The sequence below is a fragment of the Drosophila ficusphila genome, unplaced genomic scaffold (assembly GCF_018152265.1).
Source record: "Drosophila ficusphila isolate 14025-0441.05 unplaced genomic scaffold, ASM1815226v1 contig_106, whole genome shotgun sequence".
NCBI classification, from domain to species: Eukaryota; Metazoa; Arthropoda; class Insecta; order Diptera; family Drosophilidae; genus Drosophila; species Drosophila ficusphila.
Window position 1 is genome coordinate 1,879,639 of NW_025063993.1, and position 18,759 is coordinate 1,898,397.

Genomic DNA, 18,759 nt, shown 5'->3' on the forward strand with positions numbered 1-18,759 from the left:
TGGGTTGAACCTAACAAAGTTTGGTTTAACAAAAAAACATTTTATTTTTGGCCTAACTTGTAATACAAAGTAATGCAAAGTTAGAAATATTGTTATACTAGAGGTCCTGTGTCCGCTTCGCTGGTCAACACAGTTTAACAACATAAAAGTCAATGTTGCAACATTTTTCAAATATATGGAAGTATAGAAAGATGGTGATTTAACACTTTTCCAGTTGCGCAGCACAATCCAGCCGTTTCTCTTTTAAACTTTAACGCACTGCAATATCGGTATATAGTTGTCATTGGTCCAATATCTAAATTTTCCTTATCACTGTAGTTCGCAGTGGGGTCATATTGGAATGCCAAGCGATTGAATGATGCTAATGATCTCCATGTGCTCATTTGTCTTTCTTCGCTTAAGTTTTGTGAATATACTGGCTGCTGGCTTGGATGTCTGCGGCCAATGTTTGCACGTCGTCCTCTAAGCATTTTGGACTATGGACAGAGTGGTGAATTTATCCTCAAATGCACGATCCACATAATTTTCACAGTTCAACTTAAATTGAATAAAAATTCTTTTTTTTCACAATTTCACAATGAACACAAAAATTGAGTTAAAATGCTATGGGAGCGTGTTTGTCAGTGTGATGAGGTAGCAACTCACTTTATATGCGACAATATTGCAATTTTCTAACGGATCCCTAATTTTTTTCAAAATAAATTATAGCCTATTTAACTCCACGATAATATAGCTTTCTATCGGTGAAAGAATTTTTAAAATCGGACCAGTAGTTCCGGAGCCTATTCGCTGCAAACAAACAAACAAACAAACAAACAAACAAACAAATTTTACCTCTTTATAATATTAGTAAAGATAATATTCGACCTTATTTTTTCTGCATTTTTACCATACTTTATCTTTAACTAATGGGTCGTCTACTCGCAGGTGGCCTTCGTTCACGACGCCGCCGGACGACTGGAGACGATCCTGGCCGGACTGTCCAGCACGCACTACACCTACCAGGACACGACCAGCCTGGTGAAGTCCGTGGAGGTGCAGGAGCCGGGCTTCGAGCTGCGCCGCGAGTTCAAGTACCACGCGGGCATCCTGAAGGACGAGAAGCTGCGCTTCGGCTCGAAGAACTCGCTGGCCTCAGCGCACTACAAGTACGCCTATGACGGGAACGCGCGGCTTAGCGGCATCGAGATGGCCATCGACGACAAGGAGCTACCGACCACGCGCTACAAGTACAGCCAGAACCTGGGCCAGCTGGAGGTGGTGCAGGACCTGAAGATCACGCGCAACGCCTTCAACCGCACGGTGATCCAGGACTCGGCCAAGCAGTTCTTCACCATCGTGGACTACGACCAGCACGGCCGCGTGAAGAGCGTACTGATGAACGTGAAGAACAGCGACGTGTTCCGGCTGGAGCTGGACTACGACCTGCGCAACCGCATCAAGTCGCAGAAGACGACGTTCGGCCGCTCGACGGCCTTCGACAAGATCAACTACAACGCCGACGGGCACGTGGTCGAGGTCCTGGGCACCAGCAACTGGAAGTACCTGTTCGACGAGAACGGCAACACGGTGGGCGTGGTGGACCAGGGCGAGAAGTTCAACCTGGGCTACGACATCGGGGACCGCGTGATCAAGGTGGGCGACGTCGAGTTCAACAACTACGACGCCCGCGGATTCGTGGTGCGGCGCGGCGAGCAGAAGTACCGCTACAACAACCGCGGCCAGCTGATCCACGCCTTCGAGCGCGAGCGCTTCCAGAGCTGGTACTACTACGACGACCGCAGCCGGCTGGTCGCCTGGCACGACAACAAGGGCAACACCACCCAGTACTACTACGCCAACCCGCGCACCCCGCAGCTGGTGACCCACGTGCACTTCCCCAAGCTGGGCCGCACGATGAAGCTCTTCTACGACGACCGCGACATGCTCATCGCGCTGGAGCACGAGGAGCAGCGCTACTACGTGGCCACCGACCAGAACGGCTCGCCGCTGGCCTTCTTCGACCAGAACGGCGGCGTCGTCAAGGAGATGAAGCGCACGCCCTTCGGCCGGGTCATCAAGGACACCAAGCCGGACTTCTTCGTGCCCGTCGACTTCCACGGCGGCCTGATCGATCCGCACACCAAGCTGGTGTACACCGAGCAGCGGCAGTACGACCCGCACGTGGGCCAGTGGATGACCCCGCTGTGGGAGACTCTAGCCACCGAGATGTCGCACCCGACGGACGTGTTCATCTACCGCTACCACAACAACGACCCGGTCAACCCGAACCGCCCGCAGAACTACATGATCGACCTGGACGCCTGGCTGCAGCTCTTCGGCTACGACCTGGACAACATGCAGAGCAGCCGCTACACCAAGCTGGCCCAGTACACGCCGCAGGCCTCCATCAAGTCCAACACGTTGGCACCCGACTTCGGCGTCATCTCCGGCCTGGAGTGCATTGTGGAGAAGACGAGCGAAAAGTTCAGCGACTTTGACTTCGTGCCCAAGCCGCTGCTCAAGATGGAGCCCAAGATGCGCAACCTGCTGCCGCGAGTCAGCTACCGCCGCGGAGTCTTCGGCGAGGGCGTGCTGCTCTCGAGGATCGGCGGAAGGGCCCTGGTGAGCGTGGTGGACGGGTCGAACAGCGTGGTGCAGGACGTGGTGAGCAGCGTGTTCAACAACTCGTACTTCCTCGACCTGCACTTCAGCATCCACGACCAGGACGTCTTCTACTTCGTGAAGGACAACGTGCTGAAGCTGCGCGACGACAACGAGGAGCTGCGTCGCCTGGGAGGCATGTTCAACATATCAACCCACGAGATCAGCGACCACGGAGGCAGCGCCGCCAAGGAGCTGCGGCTCCACGGGCCCGACGCCGTGGTCATCATCAAGTACGGCGTGGACCCCGAGCAGGAGCGCCACCGCATCCTGAAGCACGCCCACAAGCGGGCGGTGGAGCGGGCCTGGGAGCTGGAGAAGCAGCTAGTGGCCGCCGGCTTCCAGGGCCGTGGCGACTGGACCGAGGAGGAGAAGGAGGAGCTCGTCCAGCACGGCGACGTCGACGGCTGGAACGGCATCGACATCCACAGCATACACAAGTATCCGCAGCTGGCCGACGACCCCGGCAACGTGGCCTTCCAGCGGGACGCGAAGCGCAAGCGCCGCAAGACCGGCAGCAGCCACCGGAGTGCCTCCAACCGGCGCCAGCTCAAGTTCGGCGAGCTGAGTGCGTGAGTGGAGGCGTTTAGAGAGCAGCTGGCAGCGAAGGCGGAGGCGGACAAGGAAGCGGAGCCGGAGCCGGAGCCGGAGCAGGAGGGAAGTGACATGGCCGAAGAGGAGTACGGCGAGCAGGAGGACTACCTGATTGCCGTGGGCAAGAAGGAGCCGAGGGACAGCGGCGAGGCACTGGACGAGCAGATTTTGTAATTAGGTGAAATGCGCAACAGCGACCACAAGAAAAAACCCCAGCACAACACTCGAAGACACAACTCAAAACTCGAAACAGAAGAAAAGAAATGAGAAAGCAAACGAAAACGAAAGCGAGCATCCAACACACTAATTAATATAAACTTTAATCATGCTTAAAGTTTAGTATTAGCCACAACGCAACCCTCGAATAACCGAAGAAACTTCTTATATGTACACAGGAACAGTACTATGTATGTTGATGTTGAGTTTAGGCTAACAATAGGCGTATGTTTAGTCCATGTGTGTAATGTTTAATGTAATTTTTTAATCAGAATCAGTGTCCCCGCGATCAGCCAGCTTGCCCTGGCAAGTAATAGGGAGTTATATAGATTGGCACATTGGCCGAGCCGGTCGAATTAGATTGGCGCAGATCGAGCCGAGTGAACAGAACCACTTCGGGGATGGGAGTTTGGTCAAGAGCTGCCCATTAGCCAGTTGCATTACGATGTCGAACGAAGAGTATTACACAGCAAATATGCATACGATAAGTACAGATGTTAAACTACAAACGGAATAAATGTAAAAAGATTAAAGTTCTCTGTAGTAGCCCCTAGTCCTTGGCCCCATGTCCGGCCCACTCCATCGAAGCCCTTCTCACACGGCGACAGAAATGTTGCCTACTGCTTGCCCTTCCCAATTGCTTTGTGTATATAACATCGAATACTTTTCTATCCTTTTACTAACCAAGAAGCGCGTATTTATCCTTTCAAAAAGCACTCTTTTTAGCGAAATAGGTGTCTGAACCGAATGCTCGAATTTAAATTTATCAGAAGCGTCCTACTATTTTCGATGGCCAAGAATCAAAAAGAATTTTATCAGCCCCTTCAATGCAAAACAATACTCTACCGACTCTTTTCACTCATTTTATAATGTTAACTGTTGAATTTATTCAAAGAAAGAATGCATTAAAACCTTTTTACAAATTGTGATATATATTTCTAAACATTTCATTTGACAACTTGAAGTGTGACGAACAAAAATCGAATTAACTCCAATTGAACCGAAAATGAAAAGCAACCACATGTACTTTACTCATTTTTTAAATATAGTCCTTTACGATTAGTTTTTATGCTGCAATATTTAGTTCTTACCGTTTGCCATGTTAATTTTTAAAAGCAATACTGTTTTTAGTAATGAACCCCACACGGGAGTGTCGCATAGAGTTTAATGTCTTTTAAATTCCTTTTCTTTTTTTTTTTTAATTACTGCAAGATCGATTGCTGCTTTTAAAAACCGTTCTGGACCCCTTCTATGTGGCTGACATTTTGTCGGTACTTTGTGTTTATAATTATTATTGATCTATTTATAATTGAAACTAAACTATTGACTATTGAGATATTAACTAGCATAAAACTTAGTGCGCATAACGTCTTGCGGAGAACTTAAACATACCCCCTATAACCATAAAGAACACACCTTGTATTATAAACACCCACGCATACAACTAAACATAGGCATAAGGATTAGGCTAAAGACAAAGATCGTAAGAACAGAAAGGATTAGCACCTAACTAAAGTGAAAATAAGCGATTGATTCTGTGTAGAGAGAGGGCAGATTAGAAGAGTTCAGACGATAACTGCGTAGTAATTAGCTAAAGTGTTAGTAATTTTATTAAATAAAATTATAAATGAAAAATGCATAAACACTTAAACTTTAAATTTAGGAACATACTTCATAATCTGAATTCGTTTATTCAAAATGTGAATCTAGGGCTGTGTAAGGGTTTGAAAAAACTAACTTTTCAGGTCATTACACAGAGTTAGTTTATTCCAAAAGAACGAAAATTGTAAAAATCAGAAAACCGTATATGAATGTGTATGTAATAAAATTAAGCAGCATTATATTAACCAAAAAGCATATAACAAAAATTAATTGAAATCAGCGTAAAGAAAACTGCAAATGCAAATAATTGTGACTGAAACAAGGAAAATTTATGGAATACCAAGCGGCTGCAAATAATCTTTGTCAAGCTCGACTGTGCTTCAATCTACGTACCCCAAACCTTCTGTTCTTTGAGTACTTTATACTGTAAATTTCCAGCAAGGGGAAAATGCTTGCCCTAATTAATTAGTTGAGATCATGATTGGATTTGGAATCTGATTAAAAAGAAAAACACGCCACTTTTTAAAGCAGCCGGTCGTTGCGGCGAGCAACTGCAGTTCGAGCATGCATAAATTGCAACCAATAATTGTATTCAATGTACGAAATTGTCTTTAAAACATCAAAATACCGAACGAAGTGCAGAGGGTATAGGCTATTATTACAAATCGATTGCAGAAAACAAAGGACAATTGTATACACAGAAAATACCTATAATTATGGCAAGCCGATATACATACATGATAATACATCCATATAAATATATATAATAACTAATAATATTACGAGTAAAAAGCGATTTCAATAAAAATGAAAACATAAAAAATCAACCTGTGTATTATTTTAAAATTTGGGTGAAGCAGTCTCTTATAATATAGCGTCACGCTTTGAAGAAATCTAGCAGTACTTGGGAGTATAAACATATCAACACATATCGGACTGAGGTGTTGATGGCAATAAAATCAATATCCATATGAATATTAAAACACATTTTACTCTGAATGTCACAGTTTTTTATACGCTTGCAGGGGGTATTATAATTTCAGTCAGAAGTTTGCATCCCATAAAGTATATATATTTTAAATCAGCATCACGATCAAAATCAAAAAAAATATGTAAACTAGTCTCTCAGTTTCAAAGCTATCTCGATGAAAATTTCCCAAAAGTTGTGTAGTTATTGCACACAGTCAGTGACGTAGATATGGGGGATCAGGGGAATCAATCCCCCCCCCTTGGGTCAGAGAATTATAAGATGATAAAATCGAATTTTTCCAGGCATGTGTTTTAATGTAAGCATGACATTTTTGAAGCGCCAATATTTATTTTGTCTCAATGTGCAATACGGCAATTAATGGTAAAACTCTCAAAATTGAAAAAGAAACACACATTTTTACGCGATGACTGTGCTATCTACGCCACTGCACACAGTATATAGGTCGGAACGGGCCAGATTACGACTATATCGGATAGCTCCCATACGAAAGATTGAAAAAAAATTATCCCTCCGTTGTTTTTGGTCATACCGACTGGATTTCTATCAGATGGTGTTTTTTCACTACTATTGAATTTCGAATTAAATTTCATAAAAATCTATATCATATTGCTGTCATAGAAAAGATCGAAAAATCTATTTAGAACTAACGGAATATACGGCAAAAAAATTATTATATTGTTGTTTTTCATCAGACAAAGATAATTTTTGGAATATAGAGTTTGCTAGTCACTCTCGAATTTCGAATTTAATCTCATAAAAATCGGACGACTATGTCATATAGCTACCACATGAACAATCGTTGAAAATATATAAACTTCATAGAAAAATCGACACAGCTTCGATGTTGTTTAGCCTTTATGCATTTTGTTCGACTTATTTGATGACTGCATGGGTTCGACGAGCCGAAGCTAGCTTTCTTCCTTGTATTAGATAGTCATCGCTGCAAAACAGCTCAATTTTAGTTAATAGGTAACAGTTTGTCACTTGCACTGCGACAGTTTTTTGCGTTCATTTCGTTTCTATAAAAGGAAAGCTTAAGACATAACATTATTTATTACGATTTATATAAAGGCAATCACTACCAGTAAAATATGGATTATAACTTTTTCAAAAAGTTGACAACGTTTATTTTGTTTTCGATTCTTTTTCAAATAAATACCAAAAAGTTCAGGGTTTAACATAAGGTACGACCCAATGGGTTTTCAGTAAAGACAGAATTTCCTGAAGGCTGATTAACGAATTTGGAGTAAGGAGCGGGGGCTATTTCATAGCCCGCTGCCTGCTTCAGTGTGTCTTGGCTGCGCGTTAGGACCAACAATTTGCCACTGAGGTTTTTGTCGATGGACTTTAATTCAGTCACCTTTTTCTGCTGATCTACAACATAGATATTGAAGTTGACTCCGTAAAGGCCAAACAAGTGCTCCAGCTCGCTGCGAAGCACAGGCAGTGAGATAATTTCCTTGCTCACGTTATGCTGAAGAAATAGTGATGCTCTGTTGCCGTTTCCAAATCGTGGATTTAATCCCTCGCCCAAGGTTACATTCAACCAAGGCAGACTGGGAAGCTGCAATTCCTCGGTAGAGCAGATAGTCAACTTTAAGCCAACTCCTTTAAGGTCAACGAGCTCGCTAGCAATTAGCCGTTTCTTGGCGGCTTTCTCAGTCGAGTAAGGAGCGAATTCCGACTTTACAGCAGTCCTGATCATATTGGCGTAGCTGGCTAACACTTTTGTAAGCTGAGCATGAGCCTCCAAGGCCTCCTTCTTAGCCTTACTATCAGCAATTAGCTCGTGGAAGATGAGAACTGGGTCAGTCGGAATAAGTTGTGCCTTTTTCTTCAGTTTCTGCACCCGGTTGATAACCTCCCGAGCTAACCCCTCTTCAAGCAGCTCCTCATTGGGCGTCATGTCCAGCAGCACCAGAACGTCATTATCGCTGTGAGCTTCAAAGTTACCTCCCACCTGCTCAGAGGTGCAATAAATGATGCGAACTTCATCGAGCTCTATTCTTTGATCCAGGATTTGGAAGAAGCCCTGTGACACTTGCTTCTGGATTTCATCGTCCTTCAACGCCTTAATAGCAGCCATAACTGCCTTAAAGTTGCCTTTAAGCCGCTGACCAAGCGCCTGAAAAAAGAGCGGATTATTATCTTCTCACATGGGAAAACCATTTCAGAAACACCAACCTTGTGATCAGGCTCTGCTCTCAATGAGACACCATACTTCTCCTTGTCCGAACTCAGCGTGAGTTTTCGAACGTTAAGTTCGCTGAGAATAAAGTCCTGCAAGCTCTTAATAGCCTCCAGGGTTTGTGCATCTTTGTGAATAACGATGATCTCCGAAACTGGGTACTTAACGGGCAAGGTTCGTCGATCTCGCATGACGCGTCCCAGCTCGACAACTGATTGCATCAGGGCCACCGATCGTTCGATGTCGCTTCGAATGAACTTGCTCTGACTGACGGGCATCATTTGGTAGTGAACTGAGTCAGCATGTTCCAAGGAACCCGCTGGCTGGAACAATACCAACCGCTGGAAAATGTACTCCGTAAGGTAAGGTGTGAACGGTGCCATCATTTTGACCATTGTGTATAGAACGTCATAGAGCGTATCCAGTGATTGAATGCACTGGTCAGCTCCCAATTCTCCCTTAATGCGTCGACGGTTAAGTCGCACATACCTGTAGAAGAATCGGTAACATTTAGCTCAAGCTTGAAGAACCTAAAACCACAGCACTTACCAGTTGGTTAGTTGATCAATGAACTTAGTTAGTCTGGGCACAACGGTGTACAGGCGATACATTTTCATCTCGTTGGCAAAGAACTCCAGCAAGGACTCTTTGAAAGACAAAATCCACACATCAATAACAGAGGCCTTATCCACGTTCTTTAAATGGCGTTCACGGTCATAGGTGTACCGCCCCTTTCCAGCCAAGTCCTCCTTCTCGTAGCGAACAATATTTTGCAACAAGAAACGGTAAGCGTTGTACCAGGGCAAAAACACATCCTTAATGATGTCGCGCACACCCTCCTCCTTGAAGCGCAGACTCTCAGCTCTCACCACGGGCGAATTGATAAGATACAGTCGGAGGGCATCTGCTCCGTACTTGTGGACCACCTCCATGGGATCGGGATAGTTCTTCTTGCGTTTGGACATCTTCTGCCCGTCAGCGGCCAAAACCAACCCACTAGCAATGAGGTTTTTAAACGGAGCCTTGTTAAACAGAGCTGTGGAAATCACAAGAAGAGTGTAGAACCAGCCGCGGGTCTGATCTATGCCCTCTGCAATAAAGTCGGCTGGGAAATTGTTCATGAAGTCCTTTTCGTTCTCGAATGGAAAGTGCTGTTGTGCGAATGGCATAGAACCGGACTCAAACCAGCAGTCGAAAACAGGAGCTATGCGGCGTAATGGAGGGTTTCCGGGCACCGCCGACGGTATCTCGATGTGATCAAGGCTTTCGCGATGCAAATCCTCCACTTGGACACCGGATAGTTCAGCCAACTGCTTGATGCTGCCAATGACCACGGTCTCATCTCCACTAGGCGACCTCCAGATAGGAATGGGCGTGCCCCAGTAGCGATTCCGAGAGATCTAAAAAACATGCGGAATTTAGTAAGACAACAAAAAGAGCTTACTTGAATATACTCACAGCCCAATCTCTAGCTTCTTTAAGCCAATTCCCAAATCGTTTTTCCTTGACGAAATCCGGAACCCAGTACGTTTGCGAACTAGAGTCTAGCAAATTTTTAGACATGTGCTCGACACGTACAAACCATGATGGCACGGCCTTATAGATTAGCGGCGTGTCTGAACGCCAGCAGAAAGGGTAGCTGTGCTTCACCTGGCCACTAGACACAAGGTTTCCTCGTGCTTTTAAAGCGGCCATGATCTGCTTGTCAGCATCCTTAACGTACTGACCCTCGAAATCGATGGCCTCCTTAGTGAACCGTCCCGCTTCGTCAACTGGACAGAGAACTTCGCTGGACTTTGTTATCAGTCCCGCCGCCAGGCATACGCGATAATCGTCCTCGCCGAAGTACGGAGCATTGTGAACGATGCCCGTGCCGGAATCCTCGGTGACGTACTCATCGACCAATACGCGGTACGCCTTCACCTCGGAGCCGCGTTTCGCGAAGTACGGAAACAGCGGCTTATAGTGTAGATCCTTAAGGGTCTTGCCAGCAAACTTGTCCTTAATCTCGTACTCTGCCTCAGATTTGTACACGTAGGAGAGACGCGACTCGGCAAGGACAAAGAGGCGGTCGCTCTTAACGTCGCGCACCTTTACGTAGGTCATCTTGGGATGCACACAGCACGCAAAATTGGAGGGCAGCGTCCAGGGCGTGGTGGTCCACACCAAGAAGTAAGTATTGGGCAACGAAACGGATTCAAGGGCAACCACTACACAAGGGTCCACGACCTCCTTATAGTTTTGGTTAGCCTCAAAGTTAGACAGCGATGTTGTGCAGGCAGTGGAATAGGGCATCACCTTCACGCCCTGGTAGACTAGCCCCTTGTCGAAGAGTTGTTTGAAGATCCACCAGATGGACTCCATGTACCATGGGTACAAGGTCTTGTAGTCGTTCTTAAAGTCGATCCAGCGGCCGACGCGCGTCACCACGTTCTCCCACTCATCCGCGTACCGCATAACGATCTTCCGGCACTCGGCGTTGTAGGCAGCGATGCCCATCTTAGCCACGTCTTCGGGGCCGCGAATGTTTAGCAATTTGTCGATCTCAAACTCGACGGGCAGGCCGTGGCAATCCCAGCCGAAGCGTCGATCAACATGGTATCCCTGCTGGTAAGCGTACCGGGTTACCACATCCTTGATGGTGCCCGCCAGGATGTGTCCGTAGTGAGGCAGCCCAGTGGCGAATGGCGGTCCATCGTAAAATGTGTATCTGGGCGACAAATGTTCGGATTAGCAATGGCTGATGCAATCGGTTGTGGCACTTACTTGGGCTTTCCCTTTGACAGCTGGCTGCACTTTTCAAAGATATTTTCGTCTCGCCACTTCTGCAATACGTTTTCCTCCTCCGCCGGGAAATTAATGTTCTCCGGCACACGGCAAACGTCGCTCCGCTCCAGTCTCTTTCCCATGGCTGTCAAAGTGCACCGTTGAATAATGTATTAAGTCAAAGTGCTGATTCCCACCTTTTATATCAGAAATCAAACCAATTTGCGGCGATTTTGCGTGGCACACAACGTGCACTTTGGCGTAGAGCTGGAAAAAACATCGACGATGTATCGATACATCGATGTTTTCCAAAACTCGGAAACATCGAAGTTTTCAAACATCGATGTTCGATATTTCCTCTTTACTCATCACTACTCGGCTGGTAAACAAATTGGGTAAGCGCATCAAAAATTTTTACCAATTAAATAAAAAATAATTTTAATTTTTTTTTTTTTCGTTTTTGTTTTGAGTGTTGAACACAGTGCATCAATCGCTACCACAAGCCATGCCTGTGTGAATGAACCTGAGACAACGATTGATCTTCCTTCAATCCACCGTGATTGTTCAGACGCAGAGCGTGCACAAGAGAATAGAGCCCGAAAAAAAGCGAAGATCCAATCAGCAGGTAAGAGTTTTTCAGTTATCTACGATCAAAATTATGATTTATTTCGTAAATTGATTAATTAATTCGATTTAGATTCAATAATGGAAGAATCTACAAATCCTGAGGAATCTTCAAATGCAATTCCTGTACAAGTTGATGTCCATCATCGGCATTATTCACAACACAGTGCATCAATCGCTACCACAAGCCATGACTGTGTAAATGAACCTGAAACAACGAGTGGTCTTCCTTTAATCCACCGTGATTATCCAAAAAGAGCTGCACAGCGAATGGCAGAGTATAGAGCTCGGAAAAACAAGAAAACTCCAATAGTGAATCAACGAAAACATAAGAAATCAGACGCAGAGCGTGCAAAAGAGTATAGAGCCCGAAAAAAAGCGAAGATCAAATCAGCAGGTAAGAGCTTTTCAGTTATCTACGATCAAAATTATGATTTATTTCGTAAATTGATTAATTAATTCTTTTTAAATTTTATTATGGAAGAATCCACAAATCCTGAGGAATCTTCAAATGCAATTACTGCACAAGTTGATGTCCATCATCGGCATAATTCACAACTCAGTGCATCAATCGCTACCACAAGCCATGCCTGTGTGAATGAACCTGAAACAACGATTGATCTTCCTTCAATCCACCGTGATTGTTCAGACGCAGAGCGTGCAAAAGAGTATAGAGCCCGAAAAAAAGCGAAGATCCAATCAGCAGGTAAGAGTTTTTCAGTTATCTACGATCAAAATTATGATTTATTTCGTAAATTGATTAATTAATTATTTTTAAATTTTATTATGGAAGAATCCACAAATCCTGAGGAATCTTCAAATGCAATTACTGCACAAGTTGATGTCCATCATCGGCATAATTCACAACTCAGTGCATCAATCGCTACCACAAGCCATGACTGTGTGAATGAACCTGAAACAACGAGTGGTCTTCCTTTAATCCACCGTGATTATCCAAAAAGAGCTGCACAGCGAATGGCAGAGTATAGAGCTCGGAAAAACAAGAAAACTCCAATAGTGAATCAACGAAAACATAAGAAATCAGACGCAGAGCGTGCAAAAGAGTATAGAGCCCGAAAAAAAGCGAAGATCCAATCAGCAGGTAAGAGTTTTTCAGTTATCTACGATCAAAATTATGATTTATTTCAAAAATTGATAAATTAGTTCTTTTTAGATTCAATTATGGAAGAATCCACAAATCCTGAGGAATCTTCAAATGCAATTACTGTACAAGTTGATGTCCATCATCGGCATTATTCACAACTCAGTGCATCAATCGCTACCACAAGCCATGACTGTGTGAATGAACCTGAAACAACGAGTGGTCTTCCTTTAATCCACCGTGATTATCCAAAAAGAGCTGCACAGCGAATGGCAGAGTATAGAGCTCGGAAAAACAAGAAAACTCCAATAGTGAATCAACGAAAACATAAGAAATCAGACGCAGAGCGTGCAAAAGAGTATAGAGCCCGAAAAAAAGCGAAGATCCAATCAGCAGGTAAGAGTTTTTCAGTTATCTACGATCAAAATTATGATTTATTTCAAAAATTGATAAATTAGTTCTTTTTAGATTCAATTATGGAAGAATCCACAAATCCTGAGGAATCTTCAAATGCAATTACTGTACAAGTTGATGTCCATCATCGGCATTATTCACAACTCAGTGCATCAATCGCTACCACAAGCCATGACTGTGTGAATGAACCTGAAACAACGAGTGATCTTGCTTCAATCCACCGTGATTATCCAAAAAGAGCTGCACAGCGAATGGCAGAGCATAGAGCTCGGAAAAAAAGGAAACTCCAAAAGTGAAAAAAAAGTGAATTATTGAAAACATAATAAATCAGACGCAGAGCGGGCAAAAGAGTATAGAGCCCGAAAGAAAGCGAAGATCCAAGAACACACACAACTATCAGAGCATGAAACTAATCATCTTGCTTACACGGATTTTCATCGTCATCATCTGGCTCATGATGAATTTCAAAAGAAATTTGTTCGAAATTCATTTGGTTATGTGTGCTCAGTTTGTGAAAGACTGTGGTTTAAAGATGACTTACGATCTGCATCCCTTAACCCGCATCCGTTCTATGTATCAATTTGATACAAACTTTAACTTAAGATGTAGACTTAGGCGAAATGGATTCTTATATGGATTTGTGATTTTGGCTCAAGTTTTGTCTTTAAAAAATTCATGTAAAGCATTTTTTGTTCAAAATAAACAAACGTTCATAATAAATATATAAAAAAATGGTTTCTTTTTTAATTTCACTTAATTTAAGCATGTTTTTAAACCTGTATCAAATTGATACATAGGAGCTAATATGTTACAGATTTTAAGGGACGGATGCGGGTTAAACATGATGCAATCTTGAAAACAATAGTTCCTCATCTTGATATAAAGGACGTTGCACTCTGTAATACCTGTGTAGCATCTTTAAATAATAATAGTATTCCTGTGATGGCTTCTTATAATGGATTCAAATTTCGAAAGAAGCCCGATTATTTACCGCCATTAGACTTAGTATCTGAACGATTGATTTATGGACAAATAATCAATGTTCCAGTGTCTATTGATTCAATGGTTCGTACTCTCCCCAGAAGTTTATCTGATGATCACTGTATCAATGTGCACATTAAACGTAAGAAAATCCATAAATCGAGTTATTTGCATGGTATAATAAACAAAGGTACAATAAAGATTTATTTGGCTTCAATTTTTAGTAAAGTCGCCATTATATACTATGTATGATATCAAAATTGATGAATCCTTTTTCGAAAACAATGACATTGATACTATACCTCAAGATGAAATAAGCGAACACGTACCAATCGAAGAAAGTCTGGTATCTCAGCAGCAAACATTGATGTGGAATGAAGAAAAATATTTAAGAATAGCCCCAGGAGAAAAAATTCTTCCACATAGTTTACTTTTTGATGAACACGCGGAGGAATTGTCTTTCCCTGCAATTTATTTGGGCCAATTTCGTACGTTTCGTGATGGAGTACGAGTAACACCATATACAATGGCTTCAAGTGAACTTAGACGCTCAGACCGTCGTGCTGTTACTCCATATCATGTATTATACGTGGCAATGAAAATAATGAGACTTCGAGTTCGTGATTCATTAACAGTTGCCTTTAAACATATAGGAAAAGACACAAAAATCACACGTGAACAAATTGAAAATGAAGATTATGTCAACAATTGCATTGAAACTAACTTTGCATTTCTGAAATCAATTCCCAATTCATTATGGTACTGGGCTGAAAAAAAGAAAAATTTATTTGCTATGATTAGACAGCTAGGTAAACCAACAATATTTCTCACTATTAGTGCAAATGAAATTGGATGGACTGATTTACTTCAATTATTATATAAGTTCAAAAATAATGCAGCCGAATTATCAAAAAAAGATGCTGAAGAATTACACTATCTTGAAAAAGTTACTCTGATTAATGAAGATTCTGTAACGTGCGCAATCTATTTTAATAAACTGATAAACATACTCTTGAATATTTTACAGTCTCCTAAGAAAAGTCCGTTTGGAAAATATTATGTGATGCATTATTTCAAAAGAATTGAATTTCAGCACCGAGGTAGTCCACATGCTCATATATTACTATGGCTTGCAAATGCACCGAATGATGCTTTAGGCGAGAATAAAATGGGTGCAATTTCATTGATTAATCATCTTATTTCGATTTTATCGAAAGAAGCATCAGGTCATATAAAATTACAAACACACAAGCACTCATTCACCTGTTACAAAAGAATATCAGCTCATAGACCTCAACAATGTCGTTTTGAAGCTCCATTCTTGCCTTCTCGTTCTACAGAAAATTTATTACCAATGCAACAGGGTGAAATTGGTTTTAATCGTTATTTGCAATCTTACAGAAATATTCGAATTAATCTCGAAAATAATGATTATGAGGATATTGATAGTTTTTGTCAGCAAAATAATATTTCATCAGATGATGAATATCGCAATATACTTCGAGCGGGAATCAAGAGACCAAGAGTTTTCATGAAACGCGAACCCAGTGAGAAATGGCATAATCCATTTAATCCGTTTATTCTAAATCTGGCAAAATCGAATATGGACATCCAGTTCATAACAGAGGAATATTCGTGTGCCCAGTATGTAGCTGAGTATGTCAATAAAACAAATCGCGGAATAAGTAATTTCCAACGTGAAATCATCAAATGTATGTATGTATAATTGCGATATTCATGAGCACCCGGAGTTCGATGTAGTGGAAATCACAAGAAAATTGGGAGTTGATATGCTGAACAGTGTTGAAATACCAAGTCAAGAAGCTGCCAGGTACCTTTTAAGAGAGCCGATGTCGAAAAGCTCTTCTGTTATAGTTTATATTCCAACGATGTGGCCGGAGGATCGGCAAAAACTCAAGAAAACCACTAAAGAGCTAGATTAAATGGGAATTGATGATGACTCAACTGACATTTGGAAAGAGAACTGGTTCACAAAGTATCAAAAAAGGCCTGAAGAATTAAGTGATGTCACGCTTGCTCAATTTGTTGCTTATTATAATGTTCACGGCGATGGAAAAGTTACAAAACGGCAAAAACCTCGAATAATTCGTTATCGCAATTATAACATGTCTCAAAATTTGTCAGATTATAAACGGGAAATGGTAACTTTACATATTCCGTTTAGGAGTGAAGATAAAGAAATTTTAGCTGAAATGAAGTTTATTGAAATTTATACTACTAATGAAAATTTGATTTTACAACGCAGACAAGAATTTGAATCGAGCTTAGATATTCTTAAAACTATAGAGATTTGTCGTGATTTGTGTCGTGAGGACGAAATTGATGATGATAACGAACCGGAAGAAAATATTATTGCTGAGCAAAATCCATTTCAGCATTTATATGGCAATCCAGATGCCATCGTTAATGATGATATTCGTTTAGCGACGTTACACAAATTGGGAATTATTGCAAAAAGAAGGGAAAATTTAATGGCCAACGAGGATTTTTTTCATTTGATGAGAATGGCTAATGAAAAACAAAAAAGATTATTGCTTCATGTTATTTATCATCTTCTATCATCAGATAATGATCCATTTCAAATATTTTTTACAGGCCCTGCTGGATGCGGCAAAACATTCGTAATTAAACTATTGATGGAAATTTATAATCGTTACACTGACAATGACGGATACTGTAATGCATATATAACTTGTGCTTCAACGGGTAAAGCTGCAGTGGCGATCGCAGGAACAACTGTTCATACAGCTTTAAAAATATTATTATCAAGGTTGCTTCCTTTAAGTAACGAAACTGCCCAGCAATATAGAACATTGTTTAAATACAGTGGCGGATTTACCATATAGGCAACATAGGCAGCTGCCTAGGGCGGCAAATTTTTAGGGGCGGCAAATTTCGACTGTTAACACTACATAAAATATCCACGATGGATTATTCGATTGACATGAATTTTTTTTTATTCGAAAGATAATCTTGTGGCAATTCATTTTATATATGATTTCTGGCATATGACCGCCACGGCTGGCTCAGATGTAGTCCAATCTGGAGTCCAATTTTGATGACTTTTCCCAACATTTGCGGCCGTATATCGGCAATAACACGGCGAATGTTGTCTTCCAAATGGTCAAGCGTTTGTGGCTTATCCGCATAGACCAATGACTTTACATAGCCCCACAGAAATTAGTCTAGGGGTGTTAAGTCACAAGATCTTGGAGGCCAATGCACAGGTCCAAAACGTGAAATTAGGCGTTCACCAAACGTGTCTTTCAATAAATCGATCGACATCCAAGCCAGCCGTGGCGGTCATATGCCAGAAATTATATATAAAATGAATTGCCACAAGATTATCTTTCGAATAAAAAAAAATTCATGTCAATCGAATAATCCATCGTGGTTTCATTGCAACTTAAAGTTCTATACTTCTAAAAAAAACACCCGATACTACTTTTGAAAATTAGGCTGCAGTCTAGGGCGGCAAAATCAAAACTGCCTAGGGCGGCAAATTGTCTTAATCCGCCCCTGTTTAAATATGTTAAAGTTATTATTATTGATGAGATAAGCATGATCAGCGCACAATTATTGATAAAAATTGATTCGAGATTAAAACAAATCACTGGTAACTTTCAATCGAACTTCGGAGGATTAGATATTATTTTTATCGGAGACTTACGTCAATTACCTCCAGTTCGCGCTACTCCTATCTACAAGCAACCTAAACAGACTATTGTTGGACCAATATTATGGCGAAATCTTAAGTTTTATGAACTAGATCAAGTTATGCGTCAAGCCAATCAACAGTTTTCGTCAATACTTACAAAAATTGGGAATGGTGAACGTCTTGATGAAATTGAAATATCTGTTATTGAATCTCGTTTTTATTCTGTAGAAGAAGCTGCAACTAAGTGTCCTCAAGGTATTCGATTATTTAATACAAATCACGCAGTCACTGAGTATAATAATCAAATATTGAACTCCTTTTCAGAAAAAATAGTTTCTACTGCAAAAGATGTTTATAGTGGATGTACTTCCAAGGAACAAGAGATTTCTGTACATCAAAAACTACATAAAATGTCCTTAATTGGTACAAATGGATTGCCTTACCTAACAACATTTGTAATAAATATTTATTACATGATTATTACATGATTACTACTAACATTGACGTATCTGACGGATTAGCAAATGGTGCTGTTGGGAAGTTAGTTCATGCAGAAAACGATATCGATGGAGTAGTTAAAATAGCATGGCTTGAATTTCCAGCATTACCTCGAATTGGTGAAAAATTGAGACGTAAAGCAGCGGGTCACGCAGCAGAAAATAATGTCAGTCGAATGGCTGTACCAATTGTACAAAGATCTTCTACAATTCCGCTCAATAATAACAAAACTATACTTGTTAAACGTACTCATATTCCGTTGGTTTGTGCTTGTGCTACTACTATGAATAATCACAAGGCAGCACATTTCCGGAAATTGTTTATGAATATGAGAAACATCACAGCCAATCGTTGCTATATGTTGCTTAATCCCGTGTTACGAGTATTGAAGGATTGTATATAACGACTCCAAATAATGACAAAACATTTTATCATGGTCGAAGAACGTCAACGTCCACCAT

The 18,759-nt window shown here is 41.8% G+C and overlaps 3 protein-coding genes across 9 annotated transcripts in view; 2 read left to right on the forward strand and 1 right to left on the reverse strand.

Moving 5' to 3' along the window:
• LOC108093571 (teneurin-m) overlaps nt 1-5,307 on the forward strand; it is a 127,765-nt gene extending 122,458 nt beyond the window's left edge. For all 4 annotated transcript variants that reach the window (XM_043207448.1, XM_043207449.1, XM_043207451.1 and 1 more), the window contains one exon: nt 928-5,307. In XM_043207448.1, the coding sequence (XP_043063383.1) occupies nt 928-3,219 (2,292 nt within the window). In that variant the 3' untranslated portion in view covers nt 3,220-5,307. The remainder of the gene's footprint in view (nt 1-927) is intronic.
• Nucleotides 5,308-7,145: 1,838 nt separating this feature from the next.
• LOC108093591 (isoleucine--tRNA ligase, cytoplasmic) lies at nt 7,146-11,275 on the reverse strand. The gene is made up of 6 exons (XM_017193717.1): nt 11,198-11,275; nt 11,001-11,145; nt 9,693-10,944; nt 8,784-9,634; nt 8,231-8,723; nt 7,146-8,171 (listed from the first exon to the last, which is right to left on the reverse strand). The coding sequence occupies exons 2-6, from the start codon at nt 11,141-11,143 to the stop codon at nt 7,221-7,223; spliced, it is 3,690 nt and encodes a 1,229-aa protein (XP_017049206.1). The 5' UTR covers nt 11,144-11,145; nt 11,198-11,275; the 3' UTR covers nt 7,146-7,220.
• Nucleotides 11,276-11,349: 74 nt separating this feature from the next.
• On the forward strand, nt 11,350-13,856 carry LOC108093566. 4 transcript variants are annotated; one of them, XR_006245382.1, is made up of 7 exons: nt 11,350-11,395; nt 11,471-11,625; nt 11,698-12,021; nt 12,109-12,330; nt 12,418-12,726; nt 12,789-13,122; nt 13,195-13,856. XR_006245382.1 is itself a non-coding variant. In XM_043207832.1 (7 exons), exons 3-7 carry the CDS (start codon nt 11,706-11,708, stop codon nt 13,223-13,225), a joined length of 1,212 nt encoding a protein of 403 aa, XP_043063767.1. In that variant the 5' UTR covers nt 11,356-11,395; nt 11,471-11,625; nt 11,698-11,705; the 3' UTR covers nt 13,226-13,856. The 4 variants fall into 4 exon arrangements, 2 of the variants coding, with proteins under 2 accessions (XP_043063767.1, XP_043063765.1); XM_043207832.1 differs by having other exon boundaries at nt 11,356-11,395; nt 12,799-13,122; nt 13,185-13,856; XM_043207830.1 differs by having other exon boundaries at nt 11,356-11,395; nt 12,799-13,122.
• Nucleotides 13,857-18,759: the final 4,903 nt, after the last annotated feature.

What these genes read in the sequence shown, in the direction of transcription:
- LOC108093566 (XM_043207830.1), top strand. Translation starts at nt 11,706, where the DNA reads ATGGAAGAATCTACAAATCCTGAGGAATCTTCAAATGCAATTCCTGTA. An exon ending in AGCGAAGATCAAATCAGCAG is followed by an intron (nt 12,022 to 12,108) that starts GTAAGAGCTTTT and finishes TTATTATGGAAG; the next exon opens with AATCCACAAATCCTGAGGAA. An exon ending in AGCGAAGATCCAATCAGCAG is followed by an intron (nt 12,727 to 12,798) that starts GTAAGAGTTTTT and finishes AGTTCTTTTTAG; the next exon opens with ATTCAATTATGGAAGAATCC.
- LOC108093591 (XM_017193717.1), bottom strand. Translation starts at nt 11,143, where the DNA reads ATGGGAAAGAGACTGGAGCGGAGCGACGTTTGCCGTGTGCCGGAGAAC. An exon ending in CTGTCAAAGGGAAAGCCCAA is followed by an intron (nt 10,945 to 11,000) that starts GTAAGTGCCACA and finishes TTTGTCGCCCAG; the next exon opens with ATACACATTTTACGATGGAC. An exon ending in ATTGATCAACTAACCAACTG is followed by an intron (nt 8,724 to 8,783) that starts GTAAGTGCTGTG and finishes ATTCTTCTACAG; the next exon opens with GTATGTGCGACTTAACCGTC.